Here is a 16153-nt window from a genome sequence, read left to right as displayed (position 1 = left end):
GAAACTAGGGCAGCAGCAGGGACCAAAATAAATCCTAAATGGAGGTGATAAAGAGCAAGTATACACAGTCCCCTGACTACTCACTAGTATGGAAACATAACTGAGGAGGAAGCAAAGGCTGCAAGCCTCACGAGCTGTGCTTTGACAGAATGAAATAGCGAATGAGCAACACAGGAGAGTGGGACAGGGGAGTAAAGTGGGTTGCGACATAGATTCGACGAGGTGGAGCGGTACAGGGAAGCCATTACAGATGGTGCAAAATGCAGAGGAAAAGGCTCTTGCACCAGCTGTAAAGGATCAAATGCCTCAATTCCCTTTGAAATATTACTCTTGACTGCAGTGGGAGTTGAGTCGGGCACAGAGAGGAGGCTGCTGCTTTGAAGAGGAAAAGCAGCAGCCATGAGGAGATAGGGCATGATGCTGCCCGCCCACTGCTCAGCTCCCAAGACATTGCTTCTTTTAGAGAGCAAGTAGCTCTTTGCCATGGTCTGCACTAATCCTTAGAGCTGGAGAGGAAATGGCAAATATGGGTGCAAATGTGAGTGAAAGTCACTTGCTCTGTATGTATCATTGTCATTTCAGAAGTGACACATTTTAACCAACTTTCACTAACAAAAGGTGTAACACACTGCACATGTGCACAACACAGCCTAGACACCTTAGTTGTCTGTGGGGAAACCTTCAACACAATTCCCTACGCCTTGTGCTATAGGAGGCATTTTGTTAGCAAGTAGGAGGCTGTTCTAGTCATTGGGAACCAGGTGCTGAGGGGGAAAAACATGGCCACACACCCTATACCAGTGTGTTACAAACAGACTGTATGGCTGGGCAGTTGGGGCATTTTGCATGTCTGTATTATCAGCAATGTGGATCTGCTACTCATTTTACTAACCATGTGACCAATTTCTTCATTTCGGGTGCAGAACTGACTGACTTTAGAGAGTGCTGTCAGAGGCACAAAGGAAGACAGGAGAAAACAGATGTTGTTCTATTATAAAGGAAAGGATTTAATATTAGGTGTAAACTGAAGAGATGTGAGACTTATTTTTAAATGGATGCTGTCCCTTTAAAGACTCTCTCTCTCAGCATTTCCTTCCCCTCCCGTGTAGATCTGTGCAGTGTGCCTCCAGAAGTCCTCTTCCCATCCAGCAACCAGACTTTGGAGCCTGCCTTGGGAAGCCAGATAACACTGAACTGTACTGTGCAGCTGCCCTTTCAGCAGCACTGCAACCCCGTCCTGCAATGGATGAAAGATGGCCACTGGCTAGGCAAAGAGAGCAGCCAATACACCAGCGAGGAAAAAGACTGGTAAGGAATCTGACCTGTCTATAAATAGAAAGAGGCACTGAGGTGGCTACTGACAGGCAGGGCAAATTGCTTCAATCATTGCTTAAATAGCATTCATGCATCCAGTGAGCCACCGTTCACTGGAAGTTCTGGACCCACAATCAATAACACAGTCTCCACTGAGCAGTTTCCTATTGATAAGGTCAACTTCAGATGAGTCCTGGACCCCAGGGTACCATTGCTCAAACCTCCAGCAAGACATCCTCTTAGCCAAAGTGCCGATCCAAGCCACGTCCCTTTCTAGCCCTGGCTTCCCCGCACAGCTCTGCTAGTGCGCCTCAGACCTCATCTGCAGCACCTCTGTTCTTCTAGGCCCACCCACAGCTCTGCCAGGGCACTTGAGTCCTGACCTAGAACACCCCGTTAGTCTTGTCCACAGCTCAGACAATGCACCTGAGGGCAAGTCTACACCAAAGCGCTACATCGGCGCAGCTGCAGCACATCTGGCGAAGACGCAATATGCCGACGGGAGAGCACTCTTCTGTCTGCATAATTACTCTTCCTTGGCGAGAAGCGGAAGTGCTGGTGTGGACAGTGCAAAAACTTGCATTGCTTGGGGTGGGAGGGGGGGCAGAGCTATTTCACACCCCTGAGTTGATCAGTCTTGATCTGCAGCACCCTTGCTATTCCAGTCCTGGCCTTCCCTCTACATCTGAGAGCACTTCAGTCCTGACTCACACTTCCCATCCTGGGCCTCTTGAGGAAATATGCCAGTGATGTCAGCTTTTTAGGTGGAGGTTGGGTACAACTGAGAAGTGGCCAAGATCACCCAACATCTATTAATTTGTGACTGACACAAGATTTGAACTCATGTCTCTGGAGTACAAGCACACTGTTCTATTTATCCTCTTTCTCTAAGGTATGTTCTAAAAATTGTAATTCCATAGACACAGATAAACAGTGAAGCACGATGTGGAAAAAAACCAAACCAAGCCCCACAAAGCATGTAGGCCAGCTGATGTTTCTGCCCGTTTTATATTATGGCTCAGTGAATTAAACACAAGACTCTCTGCAGCACAAAGTGTGGGGTCCGAGGGCTGCTACATGCTCTGGCTCAGATTCTGATGTCAGTGCCACCAGAATAAAGCCACTGTGATCGGCGAAGCTCCATTGAGTAGGACACTAGAGTCAGTGGGAGCAGAATCTGGCCCTGTGTATTTTTCCCTCAGTTACAGAGGCATATCTACTAGCTAACCTTTTGCTGCTCCACTGTGAAAGCCATAGAGCTTTCAACAGCTCCCAACAGGTCTCCTTGCTTAACAGTAGTTAGCCTGAGCTTTGTGGTGTTTCACTTGCGAAAACGCTTTTCTACCGGAGCATGTTCCCTGCTCCCAGAGGGGCATACTGGTTTGAGAGAGCTAAAGACACAAGGCTAGCAGCACGTTGAACCATGGGCCACTTCTACACTGCAGCCAAGTACATTATCCCTGTTGCCAGCAGGAGTTGCAGCTATAAGGGGTGTGATGATGGCCACGCATGAATGGAAAGTAGGGCCAGCAGCTTAACCCATCTTAGGCAAGTCATCTGAAGTTCTTCCTTGGTGGAGGTCATTGTTAGCTGGGAGGGGGTGTGTGCACACACACACAGACACACTTATCCATCTCCTTTGTTGGCCAGGCAATGGGAAGTCCAGCAAAGCAATTCCTACCTTTTTGAAGGCTTTCCTGCCACTGAAAGTTAGATTCTAATTATAGATTTAGGATGACTATTAGGATGCTGACTTTAGGATGCTATTTTTTAAAATCTTGGCTTTGGTCTCTAAGTGCAAGGTGGATTCCTGCTGAACTGGACCCTGGCTAATGATTTAGTGTGTAAAGGAACAAAAGGCTAACTCTAAAGTAAAGGCATTCAAGAAGATCACAGAATCCTATCAGAGCTTAGAGGTGGACAGCACTATCCTTCTATCCAGTCCTTCTCCCTTTGCAGGCTGAATTGTTCCCTACAGTATAGCAGAATGACAAAACCGAGTTCCTGCAGGCTATGTGTAGAACTCTAACTGGAAGCTCCTTCTTGTTCTCTTCAGTCTCCTAGTTAAAATAGGAAACCATTTCCATGAAAGTGTACCCCGTAGCACTGCCCTGATGCTAGCCTCTTTTGTCCCTCAGGATCGGTGATAACGGAACAGAGAAGTTCATGTCCAGCCTTCTGGGGGTGAACCTGACAAGCCACGAGGACTACGGTGTGTTTGCCTGCTGGGTTAGGAATACCACAGCCACTTTCACACTACAGAGATCAGGTAGCTCTTTGGGCATTTACAGCACGCTGATAATGGTGCAAGGAAGGGGTTACTATACCATTTGTGGAGGTGTCTACTGGATAAGGCCTTTCAACAAGGTTTGGCCAGTCTATGGCAGCTCTCCTGGTGGAAAGAGAATGCTACAGGTATTTCTGAGATGAGTTGGGAGTAACTTGAATATCCTGACTAACACTTTCACAGTAACTAGCTCTAATATTGCAGACTGAGTGAGAGATGCTGAGTGCCTCACAGGCTGTCCAGAGTAAAAAAATGCCCCCCCTAAAAATAAATTCCAATGGAATCTAGGGAGATCTTGACCTCAGACACACAGTGGGACCTCAGTGGACCTCAGACACACATAGTTAGGGCTCCAGATTTGTCACAGTGGGAAGAACCTCTTGGATACTGTGATTTTCCTGTTTGTCTTGGATTTCTCTTTCTGTCCGTGATTTTAATAAACTCACTCTGCAGCGGTAGCTGCTGCAGCTGGGCCCTGCTCCACATCCTGGACATTGCAACCTGGCACATAGGGTCACAGTACTGCCCAGGTTTGGCCCGGCTGCCCCTCCATCATGCCGGGGGGCATCCAGATCACATCTGATTGAGTGGCATTGTAACTTGACAGGAGCGAGAGGGTCACAGAGCCCAGAGCCAGGCCCAGCTCTGAAGGACATGAGCCACTGTTGTAGGGTTAGTGTGGGGCTGGCTCATGCTCCAGCTCCCCCCTCATTTGTTGCAGTATTTTTTACCCAAGTCACAAGCCCCATGATTACTAAATTTACCATGCCTGCTCCATGATTTTTGATTTAAAATCTGTTACGACAAGTCTGCAGCCCTAATCAGAGTCCATAAACCCACTGTTGTGTCGCACTCACACCATACCTGTTAAACAGGGAAGGACGGCCCTAGGATTGCTGCAGGGCTGAGGCTGACTAGTCCTCGGGCAGCCCGGCTGTAGAGTGAAGAGGCTGTTGTCTTGGCAGTAATGAAATAACCAGAGCATGAAGTCAGTTTAGCAGTGAGACTTTCACGGTGGGCTTGTCAAGACTCCCTTGGATCTCTGCGCTGTGAGCAAGAGGATACTTTGGAACCCCCCTTCTGGAGCAGTCCTGCTTGCCATGCTGCATACACTGAGTAATAACGCAGCCACTGTGTGTGTGGAATTGCCCAGCCAGGACACTGAGTGGCAGGACCTACTTTGATTAGCTCTTGGGTTTAAAGGAACATGCAGTGTGCGTTAACCCTTTCAGGGACTTGCTGCGGCAAGTCCTGAACTTACTGCCAAATTTTCTCAGCTGTTGCTCTTTTGAAAGTAAACCCTCCAGCAATGAGACACTATTGGCATGGGGGAGAGGGGGAGCAAAGGGGGCTTTATTATGTAAAGATGCTCTCTTTCAATATACTGACAGAATATGGTGCCATATGATGGCACCGTAACCTGAAGCCCTGGAGATGGGGCTGCCTCCAGGAGGCTAGTCACTTAGGTCAAGACTTCTTTGTTTTAAAGAACTGTGAGAAGGAGTTGATGATGGGGAATCTCTGGATTCAGCCCAACTGAACATAGTCTCTCCAGATTTGTGGTGTGTGTGTGCGTGCAGGCATGGATGCCATAGTCAAGGGATTCATTAGTCCCATTCTGAAGAAGGAGACTTCAGCTCTGACACTGTGACTGACTGTAGCCAGGAAGCACCAAATATCCTGGACCCCAAACCCTCTCATCTGTTTCTAGGCTGCTGTCACAGTATTTGGGGGCCCCTTTAGATCACGGAGCCTGTATCACTGATCACTGTGATCCTTCTTTAAGCTGAGGCAGCTGAGCCACTCTTCACGTTGGTGGCTAGAGCTGTAAAAAACCCATTAGATGAGAGTCCATCCCATGTACGTGCAGGGCAGCATCCACAGGCAGATGCTTCAATTGTTTTACTAGATTGTAATCTGCCAACACGTGGTTTTAGCTAAGAGCTTTGAGGCCAGTAACCTCTGTTCAGTTCTTCCCTCTGCAGACCATAACCTACCCCAAATTCCTCATTCACCAAGGTATAAATTCCTTTAGTTCAAATGCTAAATGTACTGAAAATGCCTTTCCCTGTAATTGCAGAAGCTGCTGGACATGTGAGTGCAGTGCTGGCAGCCCTCCTCATCCTGGGGCTGCTGCTGCTCATGGCTGTGATCTATGTGAAGTGCCGCTTGAATATGCTGCTCTGGTACAGGAACCGTTACGGGGAGCTGGAGATCAATGGTAACCCTTAGGACTTCTGTGAATCTGGCTTTCAGTGCCATTTGCACTTTGGGTATGAGGGAGACGGGGAAAGACTCAATGATCCAGACATTCCAGGCTTCTGCTGCTTCTCTAAAGGCTTCATGAGAAAGGGATTGGAAAGCAGACGTGAACTAGAATTGCCCCGGACCCAGGGGATCTTCCAGCCTCCACTTGCCCACAGGGTGACTCCCACCCAAGGGCCAGCCTGCCTCCTCCTAGCTTGCCCAGAGTGCTCCATATAGCAGAGACTTTTTTTTTTTTTTTTTTTAAGATAATCCCTAATGTGTCTGGATTGTGACTCCTTCTTCCTCTAATAGAGTCTCTCTCCTCTTGGTTCAGTACGTTGTGAACGGAGGCTACTCCGTATGTCGAGTTAAGGTTGAAGCTAGCTTCCTCTTAAAAGCATGATTTGTCAATCCACTCCACCAAAGCCAAACCAATCAACTTGAAAATTCCTATACCACATCTCATCTGGAGGCTCAGTTCTTCAAAAAAAAGTTTGCAGCAAATCACTCAGGGAGTTTCAGGAATGACATTCGTCTTCGAGTGCTTGTTCACGTCGATTCCAGTCAGGTGTTCGCATGCTGCATGCACAGTCATTGTAAACTTTTTCCCCTTAGCAGCTCCCGTTGGGTCGGCTAGGGAGCCCCATGGAATGGTGCTCTCATGGTGCTCAATATATAACCCTGCTGACCTGACCCCACTTCAGTTCCTTCTTACTGTCTGTGGTAGCATTGGAAGTGCGTTCGCTTTCTTGCGGGTGTTCCCTTAGCCTATTACTTAGTCCTACCCAGTTTCTTGTTTTAGTAGTTAGTATAGAAATTGGAGAGTGGGATCATTCCTATCCCCTCACCCTCACCTTGGGCTTCAGGGCATGCTTCAAGCCTAAGAGCGATCCCCACGACTCGTGCCTGAAATGTCTAGGGGAGGCGCATCGGTCTGAGTGCTGCAAGATTTGTAAAGCTTTCAAGCCTAGAACTAGAAAGGAGCGTAACTTCGTTTAAAACAGTTACTGATGGAAGCTGCACTCCGTCCAGTGGCACCTGCCTGCCAAGGCCCAGGCCTGAGCTCGGTGCGGAGCGCCCCGGTGTCTGTCTGTGAATTGGTGCCAAGGAACGACTACAGTGCGAGAGACCATCGGCACTGAAGATCCCTGGCACCGCAGCAAAGAGCGGTGCCCTGGCACCGATCCACATCTCCAGTGCCCCACAAGCGCCATAAGAAAGCGGACAGAGGGCGCGATCCTCAGAGAGTGAGACCATCAGGGGAGGCTTTGCTGCTCCAGAGGAAGGACTCAGCTCCCAAGCAGCAAGAGCTCGTTCTATCGACTCTGGTGCCCAGTGACTCTCCGGCACCTCAGTGCCTGGTGGAGGTGTTGGAGCCCCCCTCCACCTCGGACACTTTCGAGGCTGCTAAGGAGCTCATCAAAATAACTGTGCCTCAGCCCCTGGCCATTAGACAGAAGCCTCCAGTACCACCTAGATGGGTGCTGTCTAAAGACAAGCCCGTGTTGATGAGGCTCTCCTCGTCTCTGGACTGGCACTGTTCCAGGTCTCCATCGCCACAACACTGGCCTCAGTACAAGATTGCATGGCACCGGGAGTGCAACGATCTATGTCATCAGCACCGAGGGGTCGGCACCAATCTCAAACACCCTTGCAGGGCCAGCACCGACACGTGGCACAGAAGCACAGCAGCTGTTCCCCGGCACCGGACGCATGGCACCGGTCTCGGTCATGGGACTGCCGGCACTAATCCTCAGTGCGATCGTTGCAGCACCAATCCCCAACCTCCTCTTCACGGCACTGACCATTGGCACAGGGGTTGTCGGCACAGCTGTGGTAGTCACCCTCTGGATCTTCGGATTCGGATGCCAACCCACATTACTCAAGGCGCAGTAGACCTAGATCCGGTAAGCGCCTGCCGCACAATGGCCCTTCTGGACCCAATGGGCTTACCATCAAGCCCAGGCTTCTAGGTTGGTGGCCCCGGGAAATCACCCTTCCCAGTCACCGATGGATAGACCTGCCCCTCGGGTTACAGAAGCGACCCTCTCCAGACCACCCCCTCATACTACAGAGGAGACGGCAGAACCGGCTCCTGAACCACCCATAGCCCAGGACACATCCGACCGGGTCGGACCAATGGAGAAGTCCAGTGCAACCCAGGAACAACCCAGGCAGATACAGGGCCATGAGGACCCTGTCCCCACACTTGCTTCCTCATCATCCTCGCCTGATGAGGCAGTGGCAGGAGTGTCAGCTTCAGGTCCTCTGCCCATTGACCACAGGGTGCACCAGGACCTGCTCCGCTACATTGCCCGTAACATGGGCCTACAGGTGGAGGACCCAATGGTGGACATTTTTGCCCCAGAGGGTCCTTCCAGAGTGGCATTGCCTGTCATTAAAACTATCCATAACAATTATAATACCCTGTGGCAGACTCCAGCCTCCATTCCGCCTGCTGTGAGGGGCGTGGAGAGAAAGTACTTCGTTCCCTCCAAGGGATAGGAGTTTTTTTTTCTCCCACCCTTCCCCCCTGGTGGTCTCAGTGGTGAATGAGAAGGTGCGCCAGGGGCAACAAGCGCCAGCACCCAAGGCTAAGGAGGCCAAATGTATGGACCTCTTTGGCAGGAAAGTATATGCTGCGGGGGAACTACAGCTGAGGATAGCCAACCAGCAGGCTATCCTCAGCAGGTATAACTTTAACTCTTGGGACTCTATGTCCAGGTACAAAGAGTTGCTCCCCGCAGAGTCAAAAGCGGAGTTCTCAGCTCTGGTTGAAGCGGGGAAGGGAGCAGACAGGACATCCCTACAGGCCTCCCTTGACTCGGCAGACTTGATGGCATGTACCATTTCCTCTGGGGTGGTCATGAGGAAAACCACATGGCTCCAAGCTTGTGGGCTTTCCCCAGAAGTTCAACAGACCCTGCAGGACCTTCCCTTTGAGGGTGTAGGGCTGTTTTCGGACCAGACAGACTCAAGGCTTCACAGCCTAAAAGACTCGAGGGCAACGATGAAATCTCTGGGGATGCACATGCCTGCTACCCAGAGAAAGCCTTTCAAGCCTCAACCTCAGCGGCAACAGAGGCAATACCAGCCCCGCCCGAGGCAGGATACATACCACCGTAGGGGCAGGAACAATAGGCGTACACCTTCTAACCCTCCCTCAGGCCAGGGGCAGGGCTTGACCAAGCCATCGTCGGGATCCAAACAAGGGTTTTGAAGGGACACCTGAGGACAGCGCACCCGCCACTATCCCGGATCCTTCCCCCACTTTCTGAACTGTCTATCCCACTTCTACCATGCGTGATCCCATATAGCATTGGACCGCTGGGTTCTTTGCATGATAGAAGTGGGATATGCTCTCTAATTCTGCTCCTCCCCATCCCTCCAACCCCCTTTCCCGTCCCTCTTCAGGGACCCTTCTCACGAACAACTCCTTAGCTAGGAGGTATAATCGCTCCTCACCATAGGGACAGTGGAGGAGGTTCCTCAAGAGCTAAAGGACAAGGGATTCTACTCTCACTATTTCCTAATCCCCAAGGCAAAGGGGGGGTCTCAGACCCATCTTAGACCCACGAGGACTCAACCAGTTCATGGTACAGTTGAAGTTCCGAATGGTCTCCCTGAGCACGATTATCACTTCCCTGGATCCGGGGGAATGGTATGCCACCCTCGACATGAAAGACACGTACTTTCATATAGCCATTTGGCTGGCCCACAGATGTTTCCTGAGGTTTGTTGTTGACCGCATACACTATCAGTTCACGGTGCTCCTATTCGGTTTATTGACGGCCTTTCAGGTGTTCACCAAGTGCATGTTGGTGGTCGCAGTTTTTCTCTGCAAGAGATAGATACAGATGTATCCCTACTTCAACGACTGGCTTCTGCGGGGGCGCTCCAGGGAGCAGGTGGAGTCCTAGGTCTGGTTAGTCAGAGAGACCTTCCAGAGACTAGGTCTCCTCCTCAACATGGACAAGTCAACGCTGTCACCGACCCAGTGAATAGAATTCATTTGGGGCGGTGCTGGACTCGGTTCAGGCAAGAGCCATACTACCAGAGTCCAGATTTCAGGCGCTGACAGGCGTCATTCAGACTCTCAGGTGATACCCCACCACAACCGCGAGGACATGCCTCAGTCTCCTGGGACACATGGCGACATGCACCTATGTGGTCAGGCATGCCAGGCTGAGGCTCAGACCACTCCAGGTGTGGCTCGCCTCAGCTTATCACCCAGGTCGAGACAATTTGGATTCAGTAGTAACGGTGCCAGAGTGAGTCTTAGATGTCCTATGCTGGTGGCTGGACCCTCGCATGGGACTCCTTCGCAGACCATTCAGCACCCCTCAACTGTCCATGACCTTAGTAACGGGTTGGGAGACCCAGCTAGGAGACCTACAGACTAAGGGCAGGTGGTCGCAGTTCAAGTTCCCACTCACATCATTATAAAGGAGCTCAGAGCAGTGAGACTAGCCTGCCAGACCTTCCATACCAGAATACAGGGTCAATGCATGGCAGTGCTGACTGACACCACCACCATGTTTTACATAAACAAGCAGGGCGGGAGGCTGTCCAGCTGTGGGATTTTGGTATAGCCCACTCCATTCACGGAATGCATGGAATCGGTGAGGGAGGTGCTGCTGGAGGTGTCCTATCTCCCTGGAGTACGGAATGAGCTTGCAGACCACCTCAGCAGGTTGTTTCGCAACCATGAGTGGTCCATCCGGCCAGATGTCATACATTCCATCTTCCAAAGGTGTAGGTTTCCCCAGGTAGACCTGTTCGCCACCAGGAGCAACAGGAAGTGTCCAACATTTTGCTCTTTCCAAAAGCACAGTCCAGGCTTTATCTTGGACGTGTTCACATTACCTTGGGGGACCGTCTAATGTATGCTTTCCTGCCGATACCACTCGTCCACAAGGTACTGCTTAAGATCTGCAGAGACAAGGCGGAGGTAATTCTGCTGACTCCAGTGTGGCCATGCCAACACTGGTACACCACACTCCTGGACCAGTCAGTGAACATCCCAATCGCACTGCCACCCCCAATCTGATCACACCAGACCACGGTTGCCTCCTTCACCCGGACCTCCAGTCCTTCCATCTTGTGGCTCAGAAGCTTCATAGCTAAACCCAATGGAGCTCCAATGCACGGAATTGGTGAGGGAGGTGCTTCTTGGTAGCAGGAAACTTTCCACGAGGGCCACTTACCTATCTAAGTGGAAAAGGTTCTCATGCTGGTGTGAGCGCAGTCGCCTGCCTCCACTTCGGGCATGTATACCGTTCATCCTGGAGTATCTACTGCATCTGAAGCAGCAAGGTTTGGCCGGATCATCCATCAGAGTACATCTTGCGGCCATCTTGGCGTTCCAGCCGGGAGAGTTGGGGCGCTTGGTATTTGCCAACCTTATGGTGGGCCATTTCCTGAAAGGCATGGAAAGGCTATGTCCACAGTCCCGACCACTGGTACCTGCTTGGGATTTCATTCTGGTCCTCACTAGGCTAATGGGGCCCCATTCAAACCACTGGCTACATGCTCCCTTCTGTATCTCTCGTGGAAGGTGGTATTCCTAGTTGTTATCACATCAGCCAGGAGGGTGTCAGAGTTAAAAGTGTTGGCCTCCAACCCCGGCTACACAGTCTTCCATAAGGACAAAGTACAACTCAGGCTGCATCCGGCCTTCCTGCCCAAGGTGGTATCCCAATTCCACATTGGCCAAGACATTTTTCTACCAGTCTTCTATCTCAAGCCACATGCTACTGCACAGGAGCAGAGGCTTTACTCGCTAGCTATGCGGAGAGCGCTAACATTCTAGATTGGGTGCACAAAGTCTTTCAGGAAGTCAAACCAGCTGTTTGTAGCAGTGGGAGACTGGATGAAGGGGCCTCCGGTCTCCTCACAATGCATTTCTTCCTGGATCAGGGACTGCATCCGTACCTGCTACGACCTCGCCAAGATCCCAGCCCGCGCTATTACAGCCCACTCAACACGAGCTCAAGCGTCGTCCGCCACGTTCCTGGCCCAGGTGCCCATCCAGGAGATCTGCAGAGCGGCAACCTGGTCCTCGGTGCACACGTTTACCACCCACTATGCCATCACCCAGCATGCTAGAGAGGATGCAGGGTGGTTCTCCAATCAGTGATTCCTTAACTCTGAGTCGTCCCCCGCGGGGAGAGCTTGGGAGTCACCTGATTGGAATCGACGTGAACAAACACTCGAAGAAGAAAAGACGGTTACTCACCTTCTTGTAACTGTTGTTCTTCGAGATGTGTTGTTCACTTCCATTCTAATAACCACCCTCCTTCCCCCTGTCGGAATAGCCGGCAAGAAGGGACTGAAGGGGGGTCGGCTTGGCAGGGCCCTATATTGAATGCCATGAGGGCACCACTCCAGGAGGCTCCCTAGCTGACCCGAGGGGAGCTGCTGAGGGAAAAACTTTCCGACGACCTTGCATGCAGCGCACGCGCACCTGATTGGAATGGACGTGAACACCACATCTGAAAGAACAACAGTTACAAGAAGGTGAGTAACTGTCTTTTTTCCCCTGTGATTTCTTTAAAAAGATACACGTGTGAACTTAAGATGCTGTGTAAGTGATTCTGTGTTCCTAAAAAGATACAATGGCATTCACTTTACAGAGTTTCTGTATTCTTATGAAAACCGGTACTGTTTCTTTAACTCTTATGAAAGACACTTTTCACTGTTAGGCCTTGTCTACACACGTCTGCACCAGTTTATGTAAACCAGTTCAAACACTTCTGTAGATACTTACTTCAGTTTAAAAATGGCTGTTCTAGTACATCCTTACTTGAGTGCCCCCTTCGAGCATTGTGCAGTGCAGCCTAAGTTTCCCAGCGGTTCTTCCTCTGCTCCGCCCAGCCTCCAACACTTTCTGGGTGGCAGAGACTTAGCCCCCTGGCTAGGTGACTTGCAGTTCTACCCCTTCCAGGGCACTCAAAATCCAAAATAAGCCTAAAGCAATATAAAATTAACCTCTTCTCCGTTCCAGGAGATGTGCTAGACATCAGTCTTCCCCAGTCTCTGGCCTTAGCCAGCCTTCTCTCCCACAGTGAGAGCCTAGCATCTGGGCTCTCTGTCTGCTCCCCCAAGGGCCCAGGCCTCTTCCTGTTAAACCCCTCCCTGGAAGCCTGCTTCCTGCTCCAGGTGTCTCCAGTTGGGCTGATTTGGCCTTTGATAGCCAATTTACCCCCTTCCTGTCTTGCATACCCCATTATAGGTCCAGTTGTGGTTTAGATTGAATCTGTTCCCATTCAACTTTTGCTCCAGTTGAACTAAATTGGTTTAAGTAACACCTTAAGTTAAATCAGTGCAACCCATCTTGAAGACAAGACCTTTAGGATTATTGTCAAAGTGAAGCTGGTAAGTGATTCTGTAGCAGAAGGTATTACACAGGTTAGAAATCCTAGGAATTCCACTCTACAGAAACACCTAAACATTGGAAAGTTGGCAAATACATAAGTCACGTAGACATCCTTAACTCTTCCCCATTGTGCCATCAGCACACAGATAATCTTTGCAGTCCGTCACAAAAGTTCAGTATGATTTTTTTTGCAGTCATTAATGAGATGTCCCTGAGTAATGGACGGATAAAGTGTTCTCCAGGTTTCTGGTTGTTGGTGTGGTGGGGCAGAGTTAAGATTGTTTGGGTGACCTTAATTCTGTATTATCCACTGTCTTGGCTAAATTTTTATTTGGGACTTTTTGTTGTCATTTCTTTAAAATTGCAATACTCTTAAGGATTTTTTGCTCAAAATATATCATGGATTCTTTCAACATTAACTCAAATTATGGTTGTTTGCAAGGTTGTCATAGCCATATTTGGTCCCAGGATATGAGAGGTAGGTGAGATGATGTCTTTTATTGGACCGTCTTCTGATGGTGAAAGGTACAAGCTTGTACCTTCCACCAACAGAAGTTGGTCCATAAAAGATATTACCTCACTTACCTTGTCTCTCTCATTTTAGAATCTGGGAATACTAGGAGTATGTGCATGTGTATTTTATCTCCTATTTCTGTGTATTAAAGAGTACATCAGTATAGAGATGGTGAGAACGGATGAAGACAGATACTTGGGACCATTGCCAGGGTTGCTGTGGGATTTGTATTACTTGTATTACAGTGCACCCACCATCTGCTTGATGCTCTTCAGAGCATCTACGAAGAGATAGTTCTTGTCCCAAAAAAACCATGCGGTCTGCTAGCACAAACCAGTGGTAATAACAAGTATAGTCCTCTTTGGGGAAAGAATTTGGATGATGTCACCAGGACACTGGGGTGTAAGATAGGTCCCGCTCCAGTTCCTGCCTTGCTCCTCTCAGGGGGACAGGGACATTTTAAAGTCCACCCCTGCAGCTTTCTGGTCCATGTGGCTGGGATATTGGGTTTCCTATATGGTGAGTTTTTCAGTGTCGTTAAAAATCCTGGAAGTAGCACCGTCTAGTGACACAGCAATTCGTATGCAAGTTAACACAGGTGCCCTGCCCCAAAGAGATTCCAGCCTGAGGTGTCTTAGCAATGCCTTCCCCAGTTGGGAAGCTTATAGGAAACTGGCTGTCTGTGCTGACAAACTGAGCTCTGTATCTGCCACGCTGTAATGTTAAGTGTGTCTTTTGCCACCCCCATTCTCCCTTGCCCTGCTGGGCACTTTTCACAGATGGGAAGCTGTATGATGCGTATGTGTCTTATGCAAACTCCCCGGATGACAAGAAGTTTGTGAACTTCATTATGAAGCCGCAGCTGGAGAACCGTCACGGCTACAAGCTCTTCCTGGATGATAAGACCATCCTACCCAACTCAGGTATGGACCATCCCAGACGCTGCCAGGCCACAGGTTAGATGGGAGGCAAATGGACATACTCCCACTGCTGGGAAGTCAGCCTGGACCTTAGGTTAATGAACCTGCCCTTTAGGACCCAGGAAGCATCACCCTGCATAGCAGATCTGCTCTCTGGAATGCCACTTCCCTTTGCTCTCCCACACACCTTGCTGTCAAAGATTACAAACACAAACTGATTCAGAATGCTGTGATGTCAATAGCCGAGTGTTTTAGAGATGGGAAAAGAGAGGCACTGAAAGGTCAAGTGTTCCCTCCAACGTCATATAACAATTCCGTGAGAGAGTTGGGGATGGAACCCAGGAGTCCTGATACCTGGTCCCCTGCTATAATCACTGGGAAACACTTTCTTCAGATCCGGCAGTGTAACCCGAGTCTGGGAGAGGAGCACTTTACTTTCTAAGACAGGCTGGGTTATGAATTCAACTGTTTGAGAGACTGTGGGCCTCTTTGTGAGGACACCCTGTTGCCCTCAGTTTGGGTTCGGATGCTAAGGCAGGCCATTCCTGGAGGAGGAGGAGGAGGAATAGTGAAGTGCTGGTGGCCCATTCTGGCTCTGCTTAGTCTTTGCCATGGCTGTGACTGTGAATCTCATTCCTATCCTACTCCCGTAGAGCCTTCAGCAGACCTGATTATGAACGTGAGCCGGTGCCGGCGCCTCATTGTGGTTCTCTCGTATGCATACCTGGAGCAAGACTGGTGCATCAACAACTTCAGGTAACTGGCTGGTCACTGAGCAGGGTTCTAGGCTGCTGCTTTGCTCTCCTAGTAGCACAGAGGTAGTTCTCACTAGATTGTCAGAATGACTGCATGGCAGACTGCACCCTTGTTCTTCTCCCCCCTCTGCAATCCAGTCATGTTATTCCTCCTCTTCCTCCTCCACACTGCTGGGGTGCCCAGCAGTGGAGTCACTAAGAGCACAGGAGAGAGTCTCCCTGCTCTCAGTTCCTATGTCTGGTGCCACAGCAGCCTGTGGTGGCTGTGAGAGCAACTGCAAGTAAGTCCTTCTCGGTGACCTAGAGCATGCTCAGTGCAGACAGAATCTTCAGAGTGTTTAGCAACCAAACTCTAACAAGTCTCTACTGAGCATGTGCAAACTGCAATTTTTCCCAGGCCAGGTTCAGGTGTATTTTCCTAGGAGCAGCAAAAGGCACATCCTGGGCACCATGGTGACCTCCTCCCAATCCCACCAAATTTCAAGTCTCTTGTTCGAAAGCAAGAGCTTCTGAATGAAACTATTGTAAGATATTCTTTTTTAAAGAAAGGTGAAAAAAAAATTCTTCCCTAATCTCGTTCTCTGAAATGGTTAAACTTTTTAGCTCAAACTTTCTAAAACATTTGCTAGACACGTGACATGAAAAATTCCAGTCCAAACTGTGAAAGTTTGCCAAAGTTATAAGCAAATTAATGCAATCTTATCATAGACAGTATTGGGCAATCTTAACAAAAGGCAT

At 49.7% G+C, this 16153-nt stretch overlaps 1 protein-coding gene across 1 annotated transcript in view; it reads left to right on the top strand.

Annotated features, from left to right (window-relative positions):
- Positions 1-16153, top strand: part of SIGIRR (single Ig and TIR domain containing) — a 47795-nt gene that overhangs the window by 24562 nt on the left and 7080 nt on the right. The window contains exons 3-7 of the mRNA XM_077819935.1: positions 1110-1308; positions 3453-3583; positions 5682-5822; positions 14520-14663; positions 15314-15416. Of these exons, the coding sequence (XP_077676061.1) occupies positions 1110-1308; positions 3453-3583; positions 5682-5822; positions 14520-14663; positions 15314-15416 (718 nt within the window). The remainder of the gene's footprint in view (positions 1-1109; positions 1309-3452; positions 3584-5681; positions 5823-14519; positions 14664-15313; positions 15417-16153) is intronic.

The sequence above is a fragment of the Eretmochelys imbricata genome, chromosome 6, assembly GCF_965152235.1.
Source record: "Eretmochelys imbricata isolate rEreImb1 chromosome 6, rEreImb1.hap1, whole genome shotgun sequence".
Lineage (NCBI taxonomy): Eukaryota > Metazoa > Chordata > Testudines > Cheloniidae > Eretmochelys > Eretmochelys imbricata.
Note: the sequence above shows the minus strand (reverse complement) of the source record. Positions and strands in the feature narration are given on the sequence as shown.